At 49.0% G+C, this 27,059-nt stretch overlaps 1 protein-coding gene across 7 annotated transcripts in view; it reads right to left on the reverse strand.

Annotated features, from left to right (window-relative positions):
- exd3 (exonuclease 3'-5' domain containing 3) overlaps window positions 1-27,059 on the reverse strand; it is a 1,321,659-nt gene that overhangs the window by 704,099 nt on the left and 590,501 nt on the right. For all 7 annotated transcript variants that reach the window (XM_072488031.1, XM_072488030.1, XM_072488028.1 and 4 more), the window contains one exon: window positions 17,521-17,671. In XM_072488031.1, the coding sequence (XP_072344132.1) occupies window positions 17,521-17,671 (151 nt within the window). The remainder of the gene's footprint in view (window positions 1-17,520; window positions 17,672-27,059) is intronic.

Here is a 27,059-nt window from a genome sequence, read left to right on the forward strand (position 1 = left end):
ATGCAGTCAGACCTTTCTCAGCCAACATCCAACCACTGGCCCAGTGGGTGACGAATGTGATATAAAATAGTTACTTTAGAGATACTAGTTAATGTAATGTAGAAATAAGCCACTTTGATTCTGGCAGTTAGGGACAAAGGGATTTGAGACCGCATGGAAAAAGCAGGAAGAGGTGTGTCTATGAGAGTGATGCTGCATTGATAGGGGCCAGAGAAAGGGATTGGAAGTGAGCCAATCAGAATAGATCAAACAGGTCAGGAGGGATATAGGCTGACCTATGGGCGTCGAGTATGTGAAACTTGATACCATTTGAATTGATTTGCAGAGATCCCTTTGTTTCTTTGTTCATTCGCTTTCTGGGATATAGGAAACTGGATGTCTCTTATGTTTCTATGAAATGAATCAAGCCTGCAAGCTAAATAAATAACTTCTTTTTACGTGCAAATCCATCTCAACTTTTATTGAGGCCAGACTGACAGAGAAAGAAATTTGGGAATCAACATTTGGTGCCGAAAACCGGGATTTCTCAGGGCGGTCCTGATCCAACTGCGAAATCAGAATTAGACTGATTATGAACAGGAGGATGGGGAACAAAGGGCCCTCAATGTAGAACTGGAAAACGACCGCGCATTGATTGTTCCCCTCTTCTTATCGTCTGATTAGTCTGGTCACTCGCGGTTGGCACAGAAAGACCGCCTCGACGAAATCACAGGTCAGTCTGGGGATTAGCAATTTAATTGATGGGATTTCATATTGTTGTTTCGGCTTGGGTTAGGGTTTTGGGTTGATGGGACATCTCAAATGATGATTCAATTCCAAGTATAAGGGTTCAGAGGCTGATGTGACTTCAGTAATGAAGGTTCAGTCTATTATATGGGTTCAGGGGCTGATGTGACTTCAGTAATGAAGGTTCAGTCCAGTATAACTGTTTTTAAATCTGAAGATGGTTCAACTCTATGTGTGAATGTTTTAAATATATAGTTGATTAAGCTAAAATTATCTCCTTGGACTGTATTGGCGAAAAACGCAGTTCCGAGGACTAGTTGAGATTGTGAGGAATGCTACATATTGGTTGAAGCAGAAGTCTCTCAAAGGGTTAACAGCAGCAGGCGAAGTTGAAAACAGACAGTGCTTCTCACTCAGGCTTTGAGATAACAGCACCAGTCGCTAGTGTAATCGGATACCTTTCCTTTGAGTCAGTGAACACCAGCAAAGTTACGTTTTGAATTAATTAAAGGAAACCAGTGGGTTTCTCCACCTCTTTGATAAAAGTTATTATTTTCAAAAGCAATTGATTGAAATTGCCAGAATCTTAAGTTTTACTTACTTGAAATAAGGTTTATCTCATTTTATCTGGAGATTAATAGAAACTTAAAGAAGATCATGGACACCATTTTTAAAAAGTGTCAATCTGGAGATGATAGTTGATTTTGCTAATACTTATGTGTATGTAAAAGAAAAAAAAACTTGTTAAAAGAAAAATTGTTAAGATAAAGAAATAATTAAGTTGTAAATGTTATACAAGTTTGTGTTCAGCAAATTGTAAATTTAGTTCTGAGTTGAGATCAGAGCTAAGCTTGCAAGTTGCAGTAATTCAATTTGAATTTTCAAACATTTTTAAGTTTAAAAAAAAAAAGAGCAAATAGAGAAAAGAAGGACACAGATCTTGAATGCGTTGAATAGCACATTTCAAAGGCCCATAAATCTTTCTGTTATCTTAGACCTAAAACCTAGGAAGACTGAAGAGCCAGAGGAATTTCTGGAGCGTTTTAATGAAATCTACCGGGGGCAGTCGGGCGATTTGCTGTATCAAAATGGTCAGAATTCCCCTCAATACTGTGCTATGTTAATGCATTACCTACCACCTTCTGTGGTTACTGCTGTGAAATGTAATAACATGAATTGGACAGAGAACGACCCTTCCCAGATGGCAAGGGCAGTCAGATTTTACTGGAAGGAGGGTGTAGGCCAAGAAGGAGGCTCAGTTACAAAGGTTAAGACTGAGTATGTAATGAAAAAGGATGATCTGCGACCCCAACAAGCGGCAGAAATGGTAGTTTACCAGCAGGAGCCCCAATATAGTGACTTTGGGTGGGTGGATCAGCGAAGAGGAGGATGAGACAACAGTGCTATATTTCTATCACCCCCAGTGGTGGACGTTAGACGTTGAACAGTCACTGCATCACGTTACCCTGACCTATGACAGAACTGGACGAAACAGGGAGTTGGAGGACAAATACCGGCCATTACTTGAGACCGAATGGCCAGTCAAGGTTACAGCCACAGTCACGGGAAAAGAAGGTACAGCCGATTTTGTTACAATATCACCACATTTATGGCCACAGTCAGCTTCGGTAAGCCCTCATATTACACGTCAGGTCCATGACCAGTACCATGCCAGGGATATGGGGCGAATGGTCCGCATCTTACCGCAGCTCGTCAGAATAGGTATGAGATATACCTTTTGAACAATCCACGTCTGACATTTAAATACTGTACCACTATCAATCCAGCCTGTTTTCTTAGCGGTCCCCCTGTCCATGAGGACGCGCCTGGTCAAGAATGTTTAGCCTTGATTCAGGAAACTACCACAATAAGGGGCGATTTGAGTGACATTTCGTCAGAACAACCTGACATGATTATGTGTGGTCAAATATCCCACCGGGGTTTAGTTAATGACCTACTGCAGGCCCTCCTTATGCCAGCGCAGATTTCCGTTATTAAATGCGCTGCCCACACGAATGGTACAACCCCAGTTGACGTTGGTAATGAACGAGCAGATCGTGCAGCGCGAACAGCCGCGCAAATTCAGCAAGTGATGGTGCCTAAGATGTTAAGTCAAAGAACAAAGAACAAAGAAATGTACAGCACAGGAACAGGCCCTTCGGCCCTCCAAGCCCGTGCCGACCATACTGCCCGACTAAACTACAATCTTCTACACTTCCTGGGTCCGTATCCTTCTATTCCCATCCTATTCATATATTTGTCAAGATGCCCCTTAAATGTCCCTATCGTCCCTGCTTCCACTACCTCCTCCGGTAGCGAGTTCCAGGCACCCACTACCCTCTGCGTAAAAAACTTGCCTCGTACATCTACTCTAAACCTTGCCCCTCTCACCTTAAACCTATGCCCCCTAGTAATTGACCCCTCTACCCTGGGGAAAAGCCTCTGACTATCCACTCTGTCGATGCCCCTCATAATTTTGTAGACCTCTATCAGGTCGCCCCTCAACCTCCTTCGTTCCAGAGAGAACAGACCGAGTTTATTCAATCGCTCCTCATAGCTTATGCCCTCCATACCAGGCAACATTCTGGTAAATCTCTTCTGCACCCTCTCTAAAGCCTCCACATCCTTCTGGTAGTGTGGCGACCAGAATTGAACACTATACTCCAAGTGTGGCCTAACTAAGGTTCTATACAGCTGCAACATGACTTGCCAATTCTTATACTCAATGCCCCGTCCAATGAAGGCAAGCATGCCGTATGCCTTCTTGACTACCTTCTCCACCTGTGTTGCCCCTTTCAATGATCTGTGGACCTGTACTCCTAGATCTCTTTGACTTTCAATACTCTTGAGGGTTCTACCATTCACTGTATATTCCCTACCTGCATTAGCCCTTCCAAAATGCATTACCTCACATTTGTCCGGATTAAACTCCATCTGCCATCTCTCCGCCCAAGTCTCCAGACAATCTAAATCCTGCTGTATCCTCAGACAGTCCTCATCGCTATCCGCAATTCCACCAACCTTTGTGTCGTCTGCAAACTTACTAATCAGACCAGTTACATTTTCCTCCAAATCATTTATATATACTACAAACAGCAAAGGTCCCAGCACTGATCCCTGTGGAACACCACTGGTCACAGCCCTCCAATTAGAAAAGCATCCCTCCATTGCTACCCTCTGCCTTCTATGGCCTAGCCAGTTCTGAATCCACCTTGCCAGCTCACCCCTGATCCCGTGTGACTTCACCTTTTGTACTAGTCTACCATGAGGGACCTTGTCAAAGGCCTTACTGAAGTCCATGTAGACAACATCCACTGCCCTACCTGCATCAATCATCTTAGTGACCTCCTCGAAAAACTCTATCAAGTTAGTGAGACACGACCTCCCCTTCACAAAACCGTGCTGCCTCTCTGACTAAAAGTCAGACTAAACGATCTACTATAAATATGTCTGCTTCTGACAAGTCAATGCCAACCATCCAAGACGTCATAAGATTACAGGAGGACGCTCCTGAGAGTGATAAACAAATGTGGAAATGGTTAGGTTGTACATATGATTCTGTTTCCTCTTTATGGACCACGCCTGCACATCAGACTTGTATGTCTGATGTGCTGGCTTTATGGGTCATTGAATGTGTACACTTTGCAACTCATTGTGGGGCTCGGGGGACTAGTGATTGGTTGCTGGACACTTGGTGGCACCCTAAAATGCAGGGGTTGGCCCAAAGTATCAGTAATCGGTGTTTGATTTGTCAGCAATATAACACCGGAAAAGGTATCCCTTGTGGGAAGGGGCAAACCCCGTTGCCCAGTGGTCCCTTTGAGACGCTCCAAATGGATTACATTGAGTTGGAAAGGTGTCAATGTTACAAATATGTTTTGGTCATTGTGGATGTGTTCAGCAGATGGGTCGAGGCGTATCCGACTATCGATAATAAAGCTGCTACTGTGGTTAAAGTCTTGATGAGGGAAATCATTCCCCGGTACGGTATACCAGCTCAGTTAAGTTCTGATAATGGGCCTCATTTTATTGGACAAATTAACAAGGAATTTTGCTCCCAGTTGGGCATACGCCAGCAGTTACACTGTGCTTACAGACCGCAGGCGGCCGGGTTGGTTGAGAGACACAATCAGACCCTCAAAACTAAATTGGCTAAATTAAGAGCAGACACGGGACTGACATGGCTTAAGTTGCTCCCCGTTGCCCTCTTCCAGCTGCGGGTTACACCTGCGGGACCGGCCCGGCTCTCTCCCGCCGAGATTCTTTATGGCAGGCCTCTTAGAACTCCCAGGAGCCTGCAGGTTCCCAGACTGGTTCAGTTTCATCAGATGACTGAAGAAATGACCGCCTATGTTCTAGCCCTCACGCAAGTGCTCAAGGAACTCCATGGCCAGGTCCGCGCGGCTCACCAGCCATTGCCCCCAGTACCTAGCTCACTTTCAGTCCAGCCCGGTAATTATGTCATGGTCAAAAATTGGACTAGGAAGGAGTCGGAGCCGCGATGGGACGGGCCCTTCCAAGTTCTCCTTCCCACCCCCACAGCAGTTAAAGTGGAGGGGCGAAGTGCTTGGGTCCACCTACATCACTGTAAATTGAGTCCATCTCCACTACTGTAAAAGGTCGGATACTAACCTGCCTCCCTTCTCCAGTGCTATTTTACAGGTGTGGAGCATGATGGAGTGGCTACGCATCGTCTGTCTGATATTTGGCCTCACTTCGCTTGGCGTGTTATTGGCGATGGACATGGAAAAGGGGAATATTATGTATCTGTGTAACCCCAACCAATCTACAAGGATACATCACCTATGCAAAGATGATGTTCTTCGCTGCCCCCATATACGAGGACATGGTATCGACTCATGGAAGGTCATCAAAGTTAAGGAGAATGCAGGAGTTATGAAGCAGTTGCACCGGTCCCGGCGATGGGAAGGGAACATTATATGGACATTGCCTTGTTTTTGGAATACATGTAAATTTGATTTTGGATGTGTTAAGAGTGGTACAATAAAGGTAACATCAGGCTGTCAGAAGAGTGTAGGAAGAGGCTATGAGAAAGTGAAAGGGACTAGAGAGAGGACGGGGCGTATGAGAAAGGAAGTACAGCTAGAACGTAGGTTACCGGGAGATACACTTAAGTTAATTAAAGGCCAAACTGAGGAAAACCCGGGTAGTATGAATCTCTTCTACCAGATTTACCACCGCTTGTATGGCCAGGGACGGGTTGTCTGCTACCCAAACCCCGCAGCGGTGTCTAGGTTATTTTCTGTTTCACCGCTTTGGGGCACTCCCCAAACGGTGGTTCATTGTCAGCATTCCGAACCACTGCCCGATCAGGTCACTCTTCCTTACGATCCGGGTTCAGCACCACCGGCTATTTGCCTTCCCCTTCCTCGGGATAATTCCCATTCACAGGACGATAGGCTGCGACGGTGGAGGGCGCACATACCTAGCCACTTCACTCCCAATAGGGATTCCCGGTCGTACGAGAATTGCTTCAGCAGTGAAGGATATGGCTGTTTGCTGGTAGAGGTGGACACAAATATAACATGTCTGTTTCCCACCTGTACGGACAGGAGGTGCCATATCACCCAGGCGTCTGGCCAATGCGTTTGTTACAACACCACTTGCGTTCCATTGAACGCCGGCCTCCAGCTCCTCTGTGGCTGGGCGAATGTCTCTCATATCACTGTTGGGACTAGGGCTTTCCGCATTGCTGGGCGGCCCGAATGGCATTTCAAAGTTGGATAAACTGGGAGGTGTGGGGGGTTCCTTGGCTGTCAGTGATCGGAATTATTTTATTTGCGGCCTTACCATCTTGGGAAATGAAACCTTGGGAGCCCTCGGGGCAATAACCAAGGAGTTGTCTCAGCTACGGTTGTTTGCAATGCAGAACCGGTATGCTCTTGACTATCTTCTGGCCCGTGAGGGTGGGGTATGCGCCATAGTACAGGGCAAGTGTATCATGGGAGTTCAGGACTTGACCGCTAACATCACTAAATTTATGGATCGCATACGGGATCACTTGGACGGGATGCAGGATCCTGGCTCTTGGGGTAACTGGGGATTTGGAGGATGGAAGGACTGGTTGATAAATATGGCCATGTATCTAGTGGTAGCTATCGGCTGCATCTTTGTGGGCCTGGCCATCCTTAAATGTGTGATGGGTAGAATGCGGGGTGCACTGGATCAGATCACCGCCCCAATCACCGAAAAAAAAATTTAACTGTTAAAATCCATGAGGGTGAGGCAGATGAAGGGGGGCTAAGACAGGAATTGGAAATGCAGCGACGGATCTTTTAGATGAGGAACCGTAGCTATGGATTGGATAGTTCGGTTATCATGGAATGATAAAAGGAGGGAATGACGAATGTGATATAAAATAGTTACTTTAGAGATACTAGTTAATGTAATGTAGAAATAAGCCACTTTGATTCTGGCAGTTAGGGACAAAGGGATTTGAGACCGCATGGAAAAAGCAGGAAGAGGTGTGTCTATGAGAGTGATGCTGCATTGATAGGGGCCAGAGAAAGGGATTGGAAGTGAGCCAATCAGAATAGATCAAACAGGTCAGGAGGGATATAGGCTGACCTATGGGCGTCGAGTATGTGAAACTTGATACCATTTGAATTGATTTGCAGAGATCCCTTTGTTTCTTTGTTCATTCGCTTTCTGGGATATAGGAAACTGGATGTCTCTTATGTTTCTATGAAATGAATCAAGCTTGCAAGCTAAATAAATAACTTCTTTTTACGTGCAAATCCATCTCAACTTTTATTGAGGCCAGACTGACAGAGAAAGAAATTTGGGAATCAACATGGGAAGAGTACAGTGCAGCTGTTAAGGAATCCTCTCAGTCAAGTGCAAGAATAACAGTGGAAAGGAAGACCAGCCCCTTTTTTATAGCACTAGCTGCCATAAGTCAGGTAGATCTAAAGGTCTAGCCACTTTGTGAAGCCAGGCAAAAGGTATATTTTTAAGGTAAGTGGGTAGGAAGAGGGCATGGTGGGGAGATGGCATGGTTAGTGAGGGAGGTCATGAAAGCAGTTGAGGGGTGTGGGGATGGTCGGGGGGGTCAATACTTAGGACTTAGAAGTCGTTTAACTTTTCCTGGCTAACTGTTCTGTAAGACAGTCAAAGGCTGCAATTTAAATCAGACTATCAGATGGTTCCTGTGGTATTATCAGGTATTGCAGTACCTGAGAGGCTGTAGACCATTGGGTAAACCTAGGAGTTTACCATTGGCTGTTTGGTATGTAGCTCCGCCCTGACAGGCGGGGTATAAGAACCAGTGCCGTCCCAGCCGTCCTCATTCTGTACCGAAGCTGCTGGGGAACAGATCTAGTCTATTAAAGCCTTCAGTTATGTTACAACCTCGTCTTTGAGTTTAATTGATCGTGCATCAATTTAATAGACTACTAAGAGAGTCCCCCCCGAAAGACGGAGGGAAAAACCGGCGGCGGCGGCTGCAGCCCGAAGAATCTGCAGCCAGAAGATCAGAGAGAGAGAGAGAGAGGGAGTGAAACAAAATGGCGGCGGAGAAACCACAGGTGACATGGGGGCCTGAGCAGGACGAGGTGGTGAGACGGTGCGTGGACCTGCTGAAGAAGGAGGTAATGACCCCGTTGTTACAGGCAATTGAGGGGCTTAAGGAGGCTTTAAAGACCCAGGAGACGGAACTTTGCGTGGTGGAGCAGAAGGTGTCAGGTATTGAGGACGAGGTCCTGGGCCTGGCGGTCAAGACTCAGACGCACGAGGCACTTCATAAAAAGTGTGCTGACAGGATTGAGGCCCTTGAAAATGGAGCGCGAAGGAAGAACCTTAGGATACTAGGTCTCCCGGAGGGTGTGGAAGGAGTGGACTGTGGAGCGTACGCAAGTAAGATGCTGAGCTCACTGCGGGCCCCATGGAGGTGGAGTGGGCAAATCGGATCCCGGCGAGAAGACCAAAAGCGGGAGAACCACCGAGGGCGATAATCGTGCGATTCTACCGCCTTAAGGACAGAGAAGAGGTCCTGAGATGGGCCAAAAAGGTGCGGAGTAGCAGATGGGAGAATGCTGTGGTAAGGATCTACCAGGATTAGAGTGCGGAGGTGGCGAGAAGGAGGGCGAGCTTCAACCGAGCCAAAGAGGTTTTGCACAAAAGGAAGGTGAAGTTTGGGATGCTGCAGCCGGCAAGACTATGGGTCACGCATCAGGAGAGACAATATTATTTTGAGACGGCGGAGGAAGCATGGTCCTTCATCAATGAAGAGAAACTGGACCGGAACTGAGGGACTGATGCTGCAGGGAACTGGTATTGTTGTTATTATTGTTTTTGTTAATGGGATGGTGAAAGTTAAGCGAGAAGTAAACAGGGAAGGGGGGGGACACTGGGGAAATGTGGGCGCCGGTGAGGGGGGAGAGACGGGACATAGTCAGAGAATGGGGAAGGAGAGGGGGAGGGGAAAGGGAGCTGCGCCATAAGAGGCGGGACAGGTAAAGGGATGTTCCCGCGCCAGAAAGAATAAGGCGGGAAAACAGGCGCAAGGCGGATGGGAGTTCCCTCACACCGGGGGGGCCGAGGAGCGAGCAGGAGTAGCCGGGGTCAGTTGAAGTCAGCTGACTTACGGAAGCGATATGGGGGGAGCAATCAAGCTAGATAGGGATCTGGGGGGGGGAGGGGACAACTGGGTTGCTGCTGCGGAAATCCAAAAGGAAATGGCTAAAGAGAAGGTGGTCGGGGGCGGAATGCGACGCTGGGGGAGCGCGGAGGCGGGATATGGGACTGGCCTAGAGAAGGTAATGGCTAGTCGACACGGGAGGGGGGGCAGGTAGCCCCCCAGTGAGGCTGATCACATGGAACGTGAGAGGCCTAAATGGACCGATAAAAAGGGCCCGAGCGCTCGCATTTGAAAGGACTAAGGGCAGACGTGGTTATGCTCCAAGAGACGCACCTAAAGGTGGCGGAACAAGTTAGGCGAAGGAAAGGATGGGTGGGCAGGTGTTGGTTAATGTGTATGCCCCAAATTGGGACGATGCGGGGTTCATGAGACGGATGCTGGGGCGTATTCCGGACCTGGAGGCAGGAAATTTGATTTTAGGAGGGGACTTCAATACGGTGCTGGACCCGGGGCTAGATAGATCCAGCTCAAGGACTGGAAGAAGGCCGGCAGCGGCCAAGGTACTTAAGGGGTTTATGTACCAAATGGGGGGAGTGGATCCATGGCGATTTCTTAGACCCAGGGCTAGGGAGTATTCCTTCTTCTCCCACGTCCATAAAGTGTACTCCCGGATAGATTTTTTTGTTCTAGGAAGGTCGTTGATCTCTAGGGTGGAAGAAGCTGAATACTCAGCCATAGCGGTTTCGGATCATGCCCCACATTGGGTGGACCTGGAAGTAGGAGAGGACAGGGAGCAGAGAACACTCTGGTGATTAGATGTGAGACTGATGGCGGATGAGGGAGTGTGTGCAAGAGTGAGGGGGTGCATTGAGAGATACCTGGAGGTCAATGACGATGGCGAGGTCCCTGTGGGAGTGGTCTGGGAAGCACTAAAAGCGGTGGTCAGAGGAGAGCTGATTTCTATTGGGGCCCACAAAAGGAAAACAGAGGCCAAGGAAAGGGATAGATTACTGGGGGAGATTTTAAGGGTGGACAGGGAATTTGCAGAGACCCCGGAGGAGGAGCTGTACAGGGAGAGGAGACGACTCCAGACTGAGTTTGACCTTCTGACCACCAGAAAGGCGGAGGTACTGTGGAGGAAGGCACAGGGGAGGAGGTATGAATATGGGGAAAAGGCTAGTCGCCTGTTGGCGCACCAACTGCGAAAGAGGGCAGCAGCGAGGGAGATAGGAGGAATTAGGGATGAAAGGGGAGACACCGTGCGAAGGGCAGGCAAGATAAATGAGGTGTTTAAGACCTTTTATGAAGAACTGTATAGGTCTCAGCCCCCAGAGGGAGAGGAGGGGATGCGGCAGTTCCTGGACCAGTTGAGGTTCCCGAAAGTGGAGGAGCAGGCGGTGGCAGGCCTGGGGGCGCCGATTGAGGTGGACAAGGTTATTAAGGGACTGGGAAGCATGCAAGCAGGGAAGGCCCCGGGGCCAGACGGGTTCCCGGTGGAATTCTACAGAAAATATGTGGACTTGTTGGCCCCGTTGTTGGCAAGGACGTTCAATGAGGCCAGGGAAGGGGGGACACTACCCCCGACAATGTCGGAGGCGACGATATCGCTAATTTTGAAGAGGGACAAAGATCCGATGCAGTGTGGGTCCTATAGGCCTAGTTCACTATTGAACGTGGACGCCAAACTGCTAGCAAAGGTGCTGGCATCGAGGATAGAGGACTGTGTCCCAGGGGTGGTGCACGAAGACCAGACAGGGTTCGTAAAAGGGAGACAATTGAATGTTAACGTGCGACGGCTATTAGGGGTGATAATGATGCCCTCAGTGGAGGGGGAGGCAGAGATAGTGGCGGCAATGGACGCAGAGAAGGCATTTGATAAGGTGGAGTGGGAGTATTTATGGGAAGTGTTAAGGAGGTTTGGGTACGGATTTATTCGCTGGGTTAGAGTACTTTATGGGGCACCAACGGCAAGCGTAGTTACAGGTCGACATAGATCGGAGTTTTTCCGATTATATAGGGGAACTGCCCGCTGTCTCCATTGTTGTTTGCGCTGGCAATTGAACCTCTGGCCATGGCGTTGAGAGACTCCAGGAAATGGAGAGGGGTTACTAGAGGGGGAGAAGAACACCGAGTCTCGTTATACGCGGATGACCTATTGCTATACGTGTCGGACCCAGCGGGGGGGATGATAGAGGTTATGCGAATCTTGAGGAGGTTCGGGGAATTTTCGGGGTATAGGTTAAACATGGGGAAGAGTGAATTATATGTGATACATCCAGGGGACCAGAGTAGAGAGATAGAAGGCTTACCGCTAAGGAAAGTGGAAAGAAACTTCCGATACTTGGGGATTCAGATCGCTAGGAGCTGGGGAACCTTGCACAGACTTAATCTGACACGGCTGGTAGAACAAATGGAGGAGGACTTTAAGAGGTGGGACATGCAGCCTTTATCGCTGGCGGGCAGGGTGCAGACAATTAAGATGACGGTCCTCCCGAGGTTCTTATTTGTATTTCAATGTCTCCCTATTTTAATCACCAGGACCTTTTTTAATAAAATAGATAGGAGCATTACGAGCTTTGTGTGGGCAGGGAAAGTTCAGAGAGTAAGGAGGGGGTTCCTGCAGCGCAGTAGGGACAGAGGAGGACTGGCACTACCGAATTTGGGAGATTATTATTGGGCCGCCAATGTGGCAATGATACGTAGATGGATGATGGAGGGTGAGGGAGCGGCGTGGAAAAGGCTGGAGAGAAAGTCCTGTAAAGGGACGAGTCTAGAGGCTCTGGTGACGGCGCCGCTACCGTTCTCACCGAAAAAGTACACCACGAACCCGGTGGTGGCGGCAACACTGAACATATGGGGACAGTGGAGGCGACAGAGAGGGGTGCGGGGAGCCCTGGTGGGGTCCCCTATCAGGAACAACCATAGGTTCGCCCCAGGAAGAATGGATGGAGGATTTCAGAGCTGGTACCAGTTGGGAATTAGGAAGGTGGGAGATTTATTCATAGATGGGACTTTTGCGAGCTTGGGAGCACTGGAGGAAAAGTACAAGTTACCCCGGGGGAATTTCTTGAGATATATGCAGGTGAGGGCGTTTACTAGACAACAGGTGAGGGAATTTCCGCGGTACCCGACACAGGGGATACAGGACAGGGTGCTTTCAGGGGTGTGGGTCGGAGAGGGCAAGGTGTCAGAGATTTATAGAGAGATGAGGGAAGAGGGGGAGGAGTCGGTGGGTGAACTAAAAAGAAAGTGGGAAGAAGAATTAGGGGAGGAGATGGAGGAGGGTATGTGGGCTGATGCCCTAAGCAGGGTAAATTCCTCTTCCTCATGCGCCAGGCTTAGCCTGATTCAATTTAAGGTGCTACATAGAGCACACATAACGGGGGCAAGATTGAGCAGGTTCTTTGGAGTGGAGGACAAATGTGGGAGGTGTGGCGGGAGCCCGGCAAACCAGGCACATATGTTTTGGGCGTGTCCGGCACTGGAAGGGTATTGGAAGGGAGTGACGGGAGTGATTTCGCAGGTGGTGAAGGCCCGGGTCAAACCAGGCTGGGGGTTAGCTCTATTTGGAGTTGCGGAAGAGCCGGGAGTGCAGGAGGCGAAAGAGGCCGATGTCGTGGCCTTTGCGTCCCTCGTAGCCCGGCGCAGGATCCTACTCATGTGGAAGGAGGCGAAACCCCCCGGACTGGAGGCCTAGGTAAACAATATGGCGGGGTTTATTAAACTGGAGCAGATAAAGTTTGCCCTGAGAGGATCGGCTCAAGGGTTCACCAGGCGGTGGCAGCCATTTCTCGACTACCTAGGGGAACGTTGGAGGGAAGACGGATGACCAGCAGCAGCAACCCAGGGGGCAGGCAGTTGAGTATAGGTCAATAGAGTACGAGGTTTTGTTACTTGTATATTATTACTACTATTATCATTATTGTTAAAAAGTTTAAAAATTTCTGTTTTGTTACTGTTATCGTTTCGCTTGTTTTGTAAGCGGGAAAAATGTTGCTCAGGGAAAAAAATTTCAATAAAATATATTTTTTTAAAAAAAATTTAATAGACTACTCTTAAACTGAAAGAATGGATCTCCGAATCAAGCGGAGTGTCTATAACTCAGCCCCCACGCGGAGAACTTGGCGGCGATATTTAAGCACTGGCTGGCGTGTTTTAAAGGCTACCTCGAGACAGCCGGAGGCACCCCCTCAGGAGAACAGAAACTGCATCTCCTGCACTCGAGAGTAAGCCCTGGAATCTTCACCCTCATCGAGGAGGCGGAGGACTACGATGCTGCAATCGAACAGTTAAAAGGACATTATATCCACCTTGTAAACCGTGGGGAACCTTATCAAACGCTTTACTGAAATCCATATACACCACATCAACTGCTTTACCCTCATCCACCTGTTTGGTCACCTTCTCAAAGAACTCAATAAGGTTTGTGAGGCACAACCTACCCTTCACGAAACCGTGTTGACTATGTCTAATCAAATTATTCCTTTCCAGATGATTATACATCCTCTCTCTTATAAACCTTTCCAAGATTTTGCCCACAACAGAAGTAAGGCTCACTGGTCTATTGTTACCGGGGTTATCTCTACTCCCCTTCTTGAACAAGGGGACAACATTTGCTCTCCTCCAGTCTTCTGGCACTATTCCTGTTGACAAAAATGACTTAAAGATCAAAGCCAAAGGCTCAGCAATCTCCTCCCTAGCTTCCCAAAGAATGCTAGGATAAATCCCATCCGGCCCAGGGGACTTATCTATTTTCACCCTTTCCAGAATTGTTAACACCTCCTCCTTATGAACCTCAAGCCCTTCTAGTCTAGTAGCCTGAATCTCAGTATTCTCCTCAACAACATTGCCTTTTTCCTGTGTGAATACTGACGACAAATATTCATTTAGCACCTCTCCTATCTCCTCGGACTCCAAGCACAACTTCCCACTACTGTTCTTGACTGGCCCGACTCTTACCCTAGTCATTCTTTTATTCCTGACATATCTATAGAAAGCTTTAGGGTTATCCTTGATCCTACCTGCCAAAGACTTCTCATGTCCCCTCCTGGCTCTTCTTAGCTCTCTCTTTAGGTCCTTCCGAGCTAACTTGTAACTCTCGAGCGCCCTAACTGAACCTTCATGTCTCTCATTGACTACAGTCAGACCATCAACAGGTTTACGCAGCTGGATGCGTACCCTTTCGCCCGCATATCTAACCTGGTGAACAGGATCGCGCAATACAAGGTCTTCTCCACGGTGGATCTCAAGTCCGCTTACCATTAGCTACCCCTCCGCACTAATGACCGTAAGTAGCAGATGGGCGGCTCTACCAATTTTTAAGGGTTCCCTTTGGTGTCACTAATGGGGTCTCGGTCTTCCAGCGCGAGATGGACCGAATGGTTGACCGATCCGGCTTACGCGCAACGTTCCCATATCTGGATAACGTCACCATCTGCGGCCATGACCAGCAGGACCACGACACTAACCTCCGGAAATTTCTCCAGACCGCGAAAATCCTTAACTTAACGTATAATAAGGATAAATGCGTATTTAGCACCGACTGCCTAGCCATCCTCGGCTACATAGTGCGAAATGGAGTTATAGGCCCCGACCCTGAACGCATGCGCCCCCTTATGGAGTTCCCCCTCCCTCACAGCCCCAAGGCCCTGAAGCGCTGCCTCGGGTTTTTCAGTTATTACGCACAGTGGGTCCCCAACTACGCAGACAAAGCCTGACCCCTAATCCAGTCCACAACTTTCCCCCTGTCAATGGAGGTCCGCCAGGCCTTCTGCCGCATCAAAGCAGACATTGCAAAGGCCACAATGCGCGCCATCGACGAGTCCCTCCCCTTCCAGGTCGAGAGCGATGCATCCGACGTAGCTCTGGCCGCCACCCTCAACCAAGCGGGCAGACCAGTGGCCTTCTTCTCCCGTACCCTCCATGCTTCAGAAATTCGCCATTCCTCGGCCGAAAAAGCGGCAAAAGCCATAGTAGAAGCTGTGCGACATTGGCGGCATTACCTGGCCAGCAGGAGATTCACTCTCCTCACTGACCAATGGTCGGTGGCGTTCATATTTGATAATGCACAGCGGGGCAAGATAAAGAACAACAAGATCTTACGGTGGAGGATAGAACTCTCCACCTACAACTACGAGATCTTGCACCGTCCTGGGAAGCTAAACGAGCCTCCCGATGCCCTCCACGAGGACCTCTGCCACCCGGGGGTCACTCGTTTTTTTCACTTCATTAAGACCCGCAACCTGCCATACTCCATCGAGGAGGTCAGGACAGTCACCAGGGACTGCCAAATCTGCGCAGAGTGCAAACCGCACTTCTACCGGCCTGATAAAGGCTTCCCGTCCCTTTGAACGCCTCAGCATGGACTTCAAAGGCCCCCTCCTCTCCACCAACTGCAACACATATTTCCTGAACGTGATTGACGAGTACTCCCAGTTCCCATTCGCCATCCCTTGTCCCGACATGACCGCAAACACCGTCATAAAGGCCCTCCAGGGTATATTTACACTGTTCGGGTTTCCCGCCTACATACACAGTGATAGGGGGTCCTCCTTTGTGAGCGACGAACTGCGTCAATTCCTGCTCAGCAAGGGCATCACCTCAATCAGGACGACCAGTTACAACCCCCGGGGAAACGGGCAAGTAGAGAGGGAGAACGGAACGGTCTGGAAGACCGTTCTACTGGCCCGACGGTCCAGGAATCTCCCAGTCTCCCGCTGGCAAAAAGTCCTCCCGGAGGCCCTCCACGCCATCAGGTCGCTGCTCTGCACAACTACCAATCAGACACCTCATGAACGTCTCCTTGTCTTCCCCAGGAAGTCCTCCACCGGGACCTCGCTCCCAACCTGGCTAGCGACACCCGGACCCAACCTGCTTTGGAAGCACGTGCGGGCGCACAAGTCGGACCCGTTGGTCGAGAGGGTCCACCTGCTGCACACTAACACCCAGTACGTCTACGTGGCGTTCCCTGACGGCCGGCGAGATACAGTCTCCCTCCGGGACCTGGCGCCCGCCGGAACCCCATGCGCACCCGAACCATTACCCCCTCCCTCCCCTCCACAGCACCCCTCCACAGCACCTCACATGGGAGTCAGTCCTCCCGCCGCTCCTGCCTAGGCCCTCTCACCCACCGACGTTCCCTACAGGCGCCCCCCCTCTCGTGTCAACCGTTTGCCCCACCAGCGCCGTCTAGGGGTGACGAAGCTGCCATGGAGGCCGAGGCCACGCTCCTGGAGTTGCAGACGCGCGGACCCCCACCAGAATCACCACCGAGGCTCAGACGATCCAGGAGGACGACCAGGCCACCCGACCGACTGATTGCTTCACTGTAACTGTAAATGAACACTGACTGTATATATCTTCCACGCTTGTAAATATTCTTGACAACCCTGTAAGGAGGTATCACGGTACCTCCATATCTGATCATACCATACCATGTTAAATGCAATTGTAACCACTGGCCACCACCCCCGCCGGACTATTTTTTAACAGGGGTGAATGTGGTATTATCAGGTATTGCAGTACCCGAGAGGCTGTAGACCATTGGGTAAACCTAGGAGTTTACCATTGGCTGTTTGGTGTGTAGCTCCACCCTGACAGGCAGAGTATAAGAACCGGTGCCGTCCCAGCAGCCCTCATTCTGTACCGAAGCTGCTGGGGAACAGATCTAGTCTATTAAAGCCTTCAGTTATGTTACAACCTCGTCTTTGAGTATAATTGATCGTGCATCAGTTCCCACTGCAGGACAAATGCCCAATGGAAGTTTTAACTTCCCGGCAATCCTTAAATGGGGACCAGCATATCTTTCAGGCAACCCCTGGATAAATGGTATGCCCCGGAGATCCAAAGTTATGGCCCTAGTGTTATATATAGCAGCTTTTGAAGAACAATAGCATTTCCAATGTGGATTGGAATATTTATTCTAACTTCTGCAGGTTGAAGTAGGTGGGCACACAAATAATCCATTGGACCTATCAGTGACATCATAAATCAGCTGTGGTTTAGCATTATTGTTTTGTTCTACTGCCTACAGTGTGGATGAGGGAGGACAGAATTTGGGGAACAGTGAGAAATGGAAGGGGAAGACAAGAGAGAGGCTGGCAGATCCTGCCACACTGCCAGAACATCTCTTTAGTCCTGGCCTACACCAAGTTGTTCACTACAACAGGGATGTACAAACATTTTATGCCGCTGACCTGTAGTACACGACCTGCACAGCTCTTTAACTGATCGAGATGGTCCAGGAAATGAATACACTCCATTGGAATCGGTAGCTGATAGTAGAACTTCTTCTTTCTCTCTCTCTCTTCTAGACTCTCCTCCGCACAACTGCTCTTTAAACCTATCCTGTAACAGTGAGCAGTTTTGGTTAAAACCTGTGATACACTGACACCAGAACAAGCAACATCATTAAAATCAAAACACTGCAGAGTTTGAAATCTAAAATAAAAACAGAAAACACTGGAGAAACTCAGCAAGGCTGGCTGCACAGAGAGGAACAGTGTTAACATTTTGAGCCATGGGCAGCATGGTGGCGCAGTGGATAGCACTGCTGCCTCACCTTTCGAGGTCCCAGGATCGATCCCGGCCATGGGTCGCTGTCCGTGTGGAGTTTGCACATTCTCCCCGTGTTTGTGTGGGTTTCACCTCCACAACCCAAAGATGTGCAGGGTGGGTGGATTGGCTAGGTTAAATTGCCCTTTTATTGGAAAAAATGAATTGGGTACTCTAAATTAAAAAAACAAACATTTTGAGCCCATATGACTTTCAGTAGAGTTAGCTTTGTTTGTCTCAACAGTAACAACATGACTGGCTCACATAAAGCGTGTGCACGGAGGAATATTACTCTTCAATGTAATTTGTCAGTTAACTGTGATGGAAGCAGGTTCCTTCCTCCCTTTTAGCCAAAAGGACAACGTTGTTTTCACATGTTCACTGATAATATTCAGCTCTTCGTCACCACCACCTTTCTCCACTCATCCACTATTTTTAAACTATCAGACCGTTTATCCAACCTAGATACATAGAAGATAGGAGCAGGAGGAGGTCTTTTGGCCCTTTGAGCCTGCTCCGCCATTCATCACGATCATGGCTGATCATCCAACTCAATAGCCTAATCCTGCTTTCTCCCCATAGCCTTTGACCCCGTTCTCCCCAAGTGCTATCTCCAGCTGCCTCTTGAATATATTCAATGTTTTAGCATCAACTACTTCCTGTGGTAATGAATTCCACAGGCTCACCACTGTGTGAAGAAATGTCTCCTTATCTCGGTCCGAAATGGTTTACCCTGAATCCTCAGGCTGTGACCCCTGGTTCTGGACACACCCATCATTGGTAACATCTTCCTGCATCTACCCTATCTCGTCCCGTTAGAATTTTATAAGTCTCTACGAGATCCCCCCTCATTCTTCTGAACTCCAGCGAGAACAATCCCAACCTCTCAATCTCTCCTCATATGACAGTCCCGCCATCCCTAGATTCAGTCTGGTAAACCTTCGCTGCACTCCCTCGAGAGCAAGAACATCCTTCCTCAGAGAAGGAGACCAAAACTGCACACAATACTCCAAGTGTGGCCTCACCAAGGCCTTGTACAATTGCAGCAACACAACCCTGCTTCTATACTCGAAACCACTCGCAATGAAGGCCAACATACCATTAGCCTTTACCGCCTGCTGCACCTGCATGTTTCCCTTCAGCGAATGGTGCACAAGGACACCCAGGTTGCACTGCACACTCCCCTCTCCCAATTTACAACCATTCATGTAGTAACTCGGCTGCAGCCAGAGCAGTGGCACCACTGCTGGCTCTGATGTTCAGAAGGTAGGGTCAAAGTGCAGAAGGGCAATAGTCATAGGGGACTCTATAGTCAGGGGCACAGATAGGCGCTTCTGTGGACGTGAAAGAGACTCCAGGATGGTATGTTGCCTCCCTGGTGCCAGGGTCCAGGGTGCCTCTGAACGGGTAGCGGGCATTCTGAAGGGGGAGGGGAAACAGGCAGACGTCGTTGTACATATTGGTACTAACGACATAGGCAGGAAGGGGCATGAGGTCCTGCAGCAGGAGTTCAGGGAGCTAGGCAGAAAGTTAAAAGACAGGACCTCTAGGGATGTAATCTTGGGATTACTCCCTGTGCCACGGGCCAGTGAGGCTAGAAATAGGAAGATAGAGCAGCTAAACACGTGGCTAAACAGCTGGTGTAGGAGGGAGGGTTTCCGTTATCTGGACCACTGAAAGCTCTTCCGGGGCAGGTGTGACCTGTATAAGAAAGACGGGTTGCATCTTAACTGGAGAGGCATAAAAATCCTGGCCGCGAGGTTTCCTAGTGTCACGCGGTAGGGTTTAAACTAGTATGGCAGGGGGGTGGGCACGGGAGCAATAGGTCAGAAGGTGAAAGCATTGAGGGAGAACTAGGGAATAGGGCCAGTATGGCTCTGAGGCAGAGCAGACAGGGAGAAGTTGCTGAACACAGCGGGTCTGGTGGCCTGAAGTGCATATGTTTTAATGCAGGAAGTATTACGGGCAAGGCAGATGAGCTTAGAGCTTGGATTAGTACTTGGAACTATGATGTTGTTGCCATTACAGAGACCACGTTGAGGGAAGGACAGGATTGGCAGCTAAACGTTCCAGGATTTAGATGTTTCAGGCGGGATAGAGGGGGATGTAGAAGGGGTGGTGGAGTTACACTGCTGGTTAGGGAGAATATCACAGCTGTACTACGGGAGGACACCTCAGAGTGCAGTGAGGCTATATGGGTAGAGATCAGGAATAAGAAGGGTGCAGTCACAATGTTGGGGGTTTACTACAGGCCTCCCAACAGCCAGCGGGAGATAGAGAAGCAGATAGGTAGACAGATTTTAGAAAAGAGTAAAAACAACAGGGTTGTTGTGATGGGAGACTTCAACTTCCCCAATATTGACTGGGACTCACTTAGTACCAGGGGCTTAGACGGGCCAGAGTTTGTAAGGAGCATCCAGAAGGGCGTCTTAAGACAATACGTAGACAGTCCAACTAGGGAAGGGGCTGTACTGGACCTGGTATTGGGGAATGAGCCCGGCCAGGTGGTAGAAGTTTCAGTAGGGGAGCATTTCGGGAACAGTGACCACAATTCAGTAAGTTTTTAAGTGCTGGTGGACAAGGAGAAGAGTGGTCCTAGGATGAATGTGCTAAATTGGGGGAAGGCTAATTATAAAAATATTAGGCGGGAACTGAAGAACATAGATTGGGGGCGGATGTTTGAGGGCAAATCAACATCTGACATGTGGGAGGCTTTCAAGTGTCTCTTGAAAGGAATTCAGGACCGGCATGTTCCTGTGAGGAAGAAGGATAAATACGGCAATTTTCAGGAACCTTGGATAACGAGAGATATTGTAGGCCTCATCAAAAAGAAAAAGGAGGCATTTGTCAGGGCTAAAAGGCTGGGAACAGACGAAGCCTGCGTGGAATATAAGGAAAGTAGGAAGGAACTTAAGCAAGGAGTCAGGAGGGCTAGAAGGGGTCACGAAAAGTCATTGGCAAACAGGGTTAAGGAAAATCCCAAGGCTTTTTACACATACATAAAAAGCAAGAGGGTAGCCAGGGAAAGGGTTGGCCCACTGAAGGATAGGCAAGGGAATCTATGTGTGGAGCCAGAGGAAATGGGCGAGGTACTAAATGAATACTTTGCATCAGTATTCACCAAAGAGAAGAAATTGGTAGATGTTGAGTCTGGAGAAGGGTGTGTAGATAGCCTGGGTCACATTGAGATCCAAAAAGACAAGGTGTTGGGTGTCTTAAAAAATATTAAGGTAGATAAGTCCCCAGGGCCTGATGGGATCTACAACAGAATACTGAAGGAGGCTGGAGAGGAAATTGCTGAGGCCTTGACAGAAATCTTTGGATCCTCGCTGTCCTCAGGGGATGTCCCGGAGGACTGGAGAATAGCCAATGTTGTTCCTCTGTTTAAGAAGGGTAGCAAGGATAATCCAGGGAACTACAGGCCAGTGAGCCTTACTTCAGTGGTAGGGAAATTACTGGAGAGAATTCTTCGAGACAGGATCTACTCCCATTTGGAAGCAAATGGACGTATTAGTGAGAGGCAGGATGGTTTTGTGAAGGGGAGGTTGTGTCTCACTCACTTGATAGAGTTTTTCGAGGATGTCACTATCACTAAGATGATTGATGCAGGCAGGGCAGTGGATGTTGTCTATATGGACTTCAGTAAGGCCTTTGACAAGGTCCCTCATGGTAGACTAGTACAAAAGGTGAAGTCACACGGGATCAGGGGTGAGCTGGCAAGGTGGATACAGAACTGGCTAGGTCATAGAAGGCAGAGAGTAGCAATGGAAGGATGCTTTTCGAATTGGAGGGCTGTGACCAGTGGTGTTCCACAGGGATCAGTGCTGGGACCTTTGCTCTTTGTAGTATATATAAATGATTTGGAGGAAAATGTAACTGGTCTGATTAGTAAGTTTGCAGACGACACAAAGGTTGGTGGAATTGCAGATAGCGAGGAGGACTGTCCGAGGATACAGCAGGATTTAGATAGTTTGGAGACTTGGGCGGAGAGATGGCAGATGGAGTTTAATCCGGACAAATGTGAGGTAATGCATTTTGTAAAGTCTAATGCAGGTAGGGAATATACAGTGAATGGTAGAACCCTCAAGAGTATTGAAAGTCAAAGAGATCTAGGAGTACAGGTCCACAGGTCATTGAAAGGGGCAACACAGGTGGAGAAGGTAGTCAAGAAGGCATACGGCATGCTTGCCTTCATTGGCCGGGGCATTGAGTATAAGAATTGGCAAGTCATATTGCAGCTGTATAGAACCTTAGTTAGGCCACACTTGGAGTATAGTGTTCAATTCTGGTCGCCACACTACCAGAAGGATGTGGAGGCTTTAGAGAGGGTGCAGAAGAGATTTACCAGACTGTTGCCTGGTATGGAGCGCATTAGCTATGAGGAGCGGTTGAATAAACTCGGTTTGTTCTCACTGGAACGAAGGAGGTTGAGGGGCGACCGGATAGAGGTCTACAAAATTATGAGGGGCATAGACAGAGTGGATAGTCAGAGGCTTTTCCCCGGGGTAGAGGGGTTTAAGGTGAGAGGGGCAAGGTTTAGAGTAGATGTACGAGGCAAGTTTTTTACGCAGAGGGTAGTGGGTGCCTGGAACTCGCTACCGGAGGAGGTGGTGGAAGCAGGGACAATAGTGACATTTAAGGGGCATCTTGACAAATACATGAATAGGATGGGAATAGAGGGATACGGACCCAGGAAGTGTAGAAGATTGTAGTTTAGTCGGGCAGCATGGTTGGCACGGGCTTGGAGGGCCGAAGGGCCTGTTCCTGTGCTGTACATTTCATTGTTCTTTGTTATCACTAAGGAGGTAGTGATGGGCAACCTAATGGGGCTAAAGGTAGACAAGTCTCCTGGAATGCATCCCAGAGTGTGAAAAGAGATGGCTAGGGAAATTGTAAATGCACTAGTGATAATTTACCAAAATTCACTAGACTCTGGGGTTGTCCCGGCGGATTGGAAATTAGCAAACGTGATACCACTGTTTAAAAAAGGAGGTGGCAGAAAGTGGGTAATTATAGGCCAGTGAGCTTAACTTCGGTAGTAGGGAAGATGCTGGAATCTGTCATCAAGGAAGAAATAGCGAGGCATCTGGATAGAAATTGTCCCATTGGGCAGACGCAGCATGGGTTCATAAAGGGCAGGTCATGCCGAACTAATTTAGTGTAATTTTTTGAAGACATTTCCATTAAGATAATGGGGAGCCAATGGATGTGGTGTATCTGGATTTCCAGAAAGCTTTTGACAAGGTGCCACACAAAAGGTTGCTGCATAAGATAAAGATGCATGGCATTAAGGGGAAAGTAGTAGCATGGATAGAGGATTGGTTCATTAATAGAAAGCAAGGAGTGGGGATTAATGGGTGTTTCTCTGATTTAACAAGGCTGGTGAAGCAAATGGAGGAGGAGTTCAAGAGGTGGGACGCGTTGCCGCTGTCCTTGGCGGGTACGGTGCTCCCAAGGTTTTTGTTCCTGTTCCAGTGCCTCCCCGTGTTTATACCGAAGGCTTTTTTCAGGCGGGTTAACAGGAGTATAATGTGGTTTGTGTGGGCGCGAGGGACTCAGAGGGTGAGAAGGGTGTTCCTGGAGCGGAGTAGAAATAGGGGGGGACTGGCGCTGCCCAATTTCTGTGGGTACTACTGGGCCGCCAATGCGACGATGGTGCGCAAGTGGGTGATGGAGGGGGCTGCATGGAAGAGGCTGGAGACGGCGTCTTGTGTGGGTACGAGTCTGAGGGCGCTGGCAACGGCGCCACTGTCGCTCTCTCCAAGGAGGTATACCACGAGCCCGGTGGTGGCATTTTTCTCATTTTATTATTGATATTTTATGAAACCCTTTAATAAAAATGGGTGTTTCTCTGGTTGGCAATCAGTAGCTAGTGGTGTCCCTCAGGGATCAGTGTTGGGCCCACAATTGTTCAGAATTTACAGAGATGATTTGGAGTTGGGGACCAAGGGCAATGTGTCCAAGTTTGCAGACGACACTAAGATGAGTGGTAAAGCAAGAAGTGCAGAGGATACCGGAAGTCTGCAGAGGGATTTGGATAGGTTAAGTGAATGGGCTAGGGTCTGGCAGATGGAATACAATGCTGACAAATGTGAGGTTATCCATTTTGACAGGAATAACAGCAAAAGGGATTATTTAAATGATAAAATATTAAAACATGCTGCTGTGCAGAGAGACCTGGGTGTGCTAGTGCATGAGTCGCAAAAAGTTGGTTTGCAGGTGCAACAGGTGATTAAGGCGGCGAATGCAATTTTGTCCTTCATTAATAGAGGGATGGAGTTTAAGACTAGGGAGGGTCTGCTGCAATTGTATAAGGTGTTAGTGAGGCCACACCTGGAGTATTGTGTTCAGTTTTGGTCTCCATACCTGAGAAAGGACATACTGGCACTGGAGGGTGTGCAGAGGAGATTCACTAGGTTAATCCCAGAGCTGAAGGGGTTGGATTACGAGGAGAGGTTGAGTAGACTGGGACTGTACTCGTTGGAATTTAGAAGGATGAGGGGGGATCTTATAGAAACATATAAAATTATGAAGGGAATAGATAGGATAGATGTGGGCAGGTTGTTTCCACTGGCGGGTGAAAGCAGAACTAGGGGGCATAGCCTCAAAATAAGGGGAAGTAGATTTCGGACTGAGTTTAGGAGGAATTACTTCACCCAAAGGGTTGTGAATCTATCGAATTCCTTGCTGTGATAACCTGCCTACTTACCATTGGCTGGGGACTAATGACAATCCCACAATCCTGTGGGAGTATGAGCTTCCCCAATGAGGGGGGCGGAAAAACCATTAGTAAACGCCTAGTATAAATAAAGCTGGCCAGTTTAGGAACCAGCAGGAAAAAATGTGCAGCAAGGGAAGTTACTGCTGCTGTTATATATATATATATATATATATATATATGTTATTGTAAATAAATGTTATTACTTTGTATCCTTAAAACTCGTGCTGGATTCTTCGTGGCCCTCACAAAACTGGCGACGAGGGTTAAAGTGAATAGCTGTCTACATTGCTTAAGCCACCTCCCTGGATTTTTGTTGGATACAGGTTGGAAGTTGTTTTCTATTATACCATGCCTCTGTACGGACGTTTGAATGTTTTTGATGCTGCGCTGGAAAGCTGGAACCAGTACACACAACGGATGCGTTACTATTTCCGGGCAAACAATATCACCGAAAACGAACGCCAGGTGATCATATTGCTCACCGCCTGCGGCCCGCATACGTTTGGGGTGATTAGGAGCCTTACGTACCCAGCTGTGCCGGACACAAATGTTTGATGAACTTGTGAATATAGTGGGGCAACATTTTAACCCAACCCCGTCCACGATAGTCCAGCGTTACCGGTTTAATACCGCTGAGAGGACCCCAGGAGAATCCCTTGCCGATTTTCTATCCAGGCTACGCAGGTTTGCGGAGCACTGTGACTATGGTAAGACCTTGTCAGAAATGTTACGCGACCGTTTGGTTTGCGGTATTAACAATGTGGCCACCCAGAGAAAGTTGTTAGCTGAGCGAACATTGACTTTTCAACAGGCCATTCAAATAGTATTGTCCCGAGAGAGCACAGAACGAGGAGTGCAGGAGCTACAGGGAATGGAAATGCATGCCTTGGGGCGCAACCCCTTCCGTCCGAAAACGTCCCCCCGCACTACTGCGGTACCTTGGGCGAGGCAACGTCCGGACCGACGCCAGTGGCCGTCGGACATTCCTCCCCGAAGGGAGCCTTCTCCAGAACCAATGGATGAGGAGCAATGTCCATGTCAGACTTGTAGGCGCCGACCTCGTCGCGGACGGCGGTCCTGGGGGCGCCAGAGGCGCCGCCGTTCCGACCGAAACTGGGACCAGCCCAGGGGCCATAACTGGGACCAGCCCAGGGGCCGTACCTTCCATGTGGATGAACCTTCGGCGACTACTCCTGAGGACGTGGAGATGGAGGACGACTGCCTGCAGTTGCATTGTGTGGCAGCTCCCCGTGTGGCCCCCATTAAGGTGACAGTACGGGTCAATGGCCATCCGCTTGAGATGGAGTTGGACACTGGTGCAGCGGTCTCCGTGATCGCCCAGAGGACATTCGACTGCATCAAGGGTATACAGATCCTTACATTAACCGACTCACAGGCCAGGTTGGCCACCTACACGGGGAACCACTGGACATTGCAGGAACTACAATGACCCCTGTTGTTTATGGACGCCAGGAGGGGCGTTTCCCACTTATCGTGGTGCGCGGCCATGGGCCCAGCATGTTGGGTCGGGACTGGTTGCGCCATTTGCGGTTGCAATGGCAGCACATCCTCCAAACAATTTCTGAAGGGTTGACTGAGGTGCTAGGACGATACCCAGATGTATTCCAGCCTGGTTTGGGGAAAATAAAAGGGGCCGTAGCCTGTATCCAAGTCGAACCGCGCATTCCGGGGGCGCCTTACGCCTTGCTCGAGAAGGTAGAAGGGGAGCTCACTCGTTTGGAGAGTTTGGGTATTATCAGGCCCGTCCGTTTTGCTGACTGGGCAGCACCAATTGTACCTGTAATGAAGCCAGATGCCACAGTTCGCTTGTGTGGCGACTATAAACTTACAGTGAATACGGCTTCCCGACTCGACCGATATCCAATGCCTCGCATAGAGGATCTCTACGCGAAGCTTGCAGGTGGACTCTCGTTCACAAAATTAGATATGAGTCACGCCTACCTGCAGTTGGAGCTGGACCCTGCCTCCCGACCATATGTAACGATTAATACACACCGGGGCCTGTATGAATATACACGGTTGCCCTTTGGAGTATCCTCTGCCTGCGCAATTTTTCAACGTGTTATGGAGGGCATTTGAGAGGTTTACCACGTGTTGTTGTCTGCTTAGATGACGTTTTGATTACAGGGACGTCGGAGCAGGAACATTTGGAAAATCTGGAGGCTGTCCTTAGACGCCTTTCGGAGGCTGGAGTCCGTTTACGTCGCACAAAGTGCGTATTTCAGGCAAAGGAAGTAGTCTACCAAGGTTATCGGGTGGACCGCGAAGGTTTGCACCCCGTCGCAGAGAAGGTGCGTGCAATTCAACAGGCCCCCGCCCCGACTGACACTTCGCATCTTCGTTCTTTTCTCGGTCTCGTAAACTATTATGGGAAGTTCCTCCCCAATCTGGCAACTATGCTGGCCCCTTTGCACCTTCTGCTAAAGAAAAATCACACCT

This window comes from Scyliorhinus torazame, chromosome 22 (genome assembly GCF_047496885.1).
Source record: "Scyliorhinus torazame isolate Kashiwa2021f chromosome 22, sScyTor2.1, whole genome shotgun sequence".
In the NCBI taxonomy this organism is placed as follows: domain Eukaryota; kingdom Metazoa; phylum Chordata; class Chondrichthyes; order Carcharhiniformes; family Scyliorhinidae; genus Scyliorhinus; species Scyliorhinus torazame.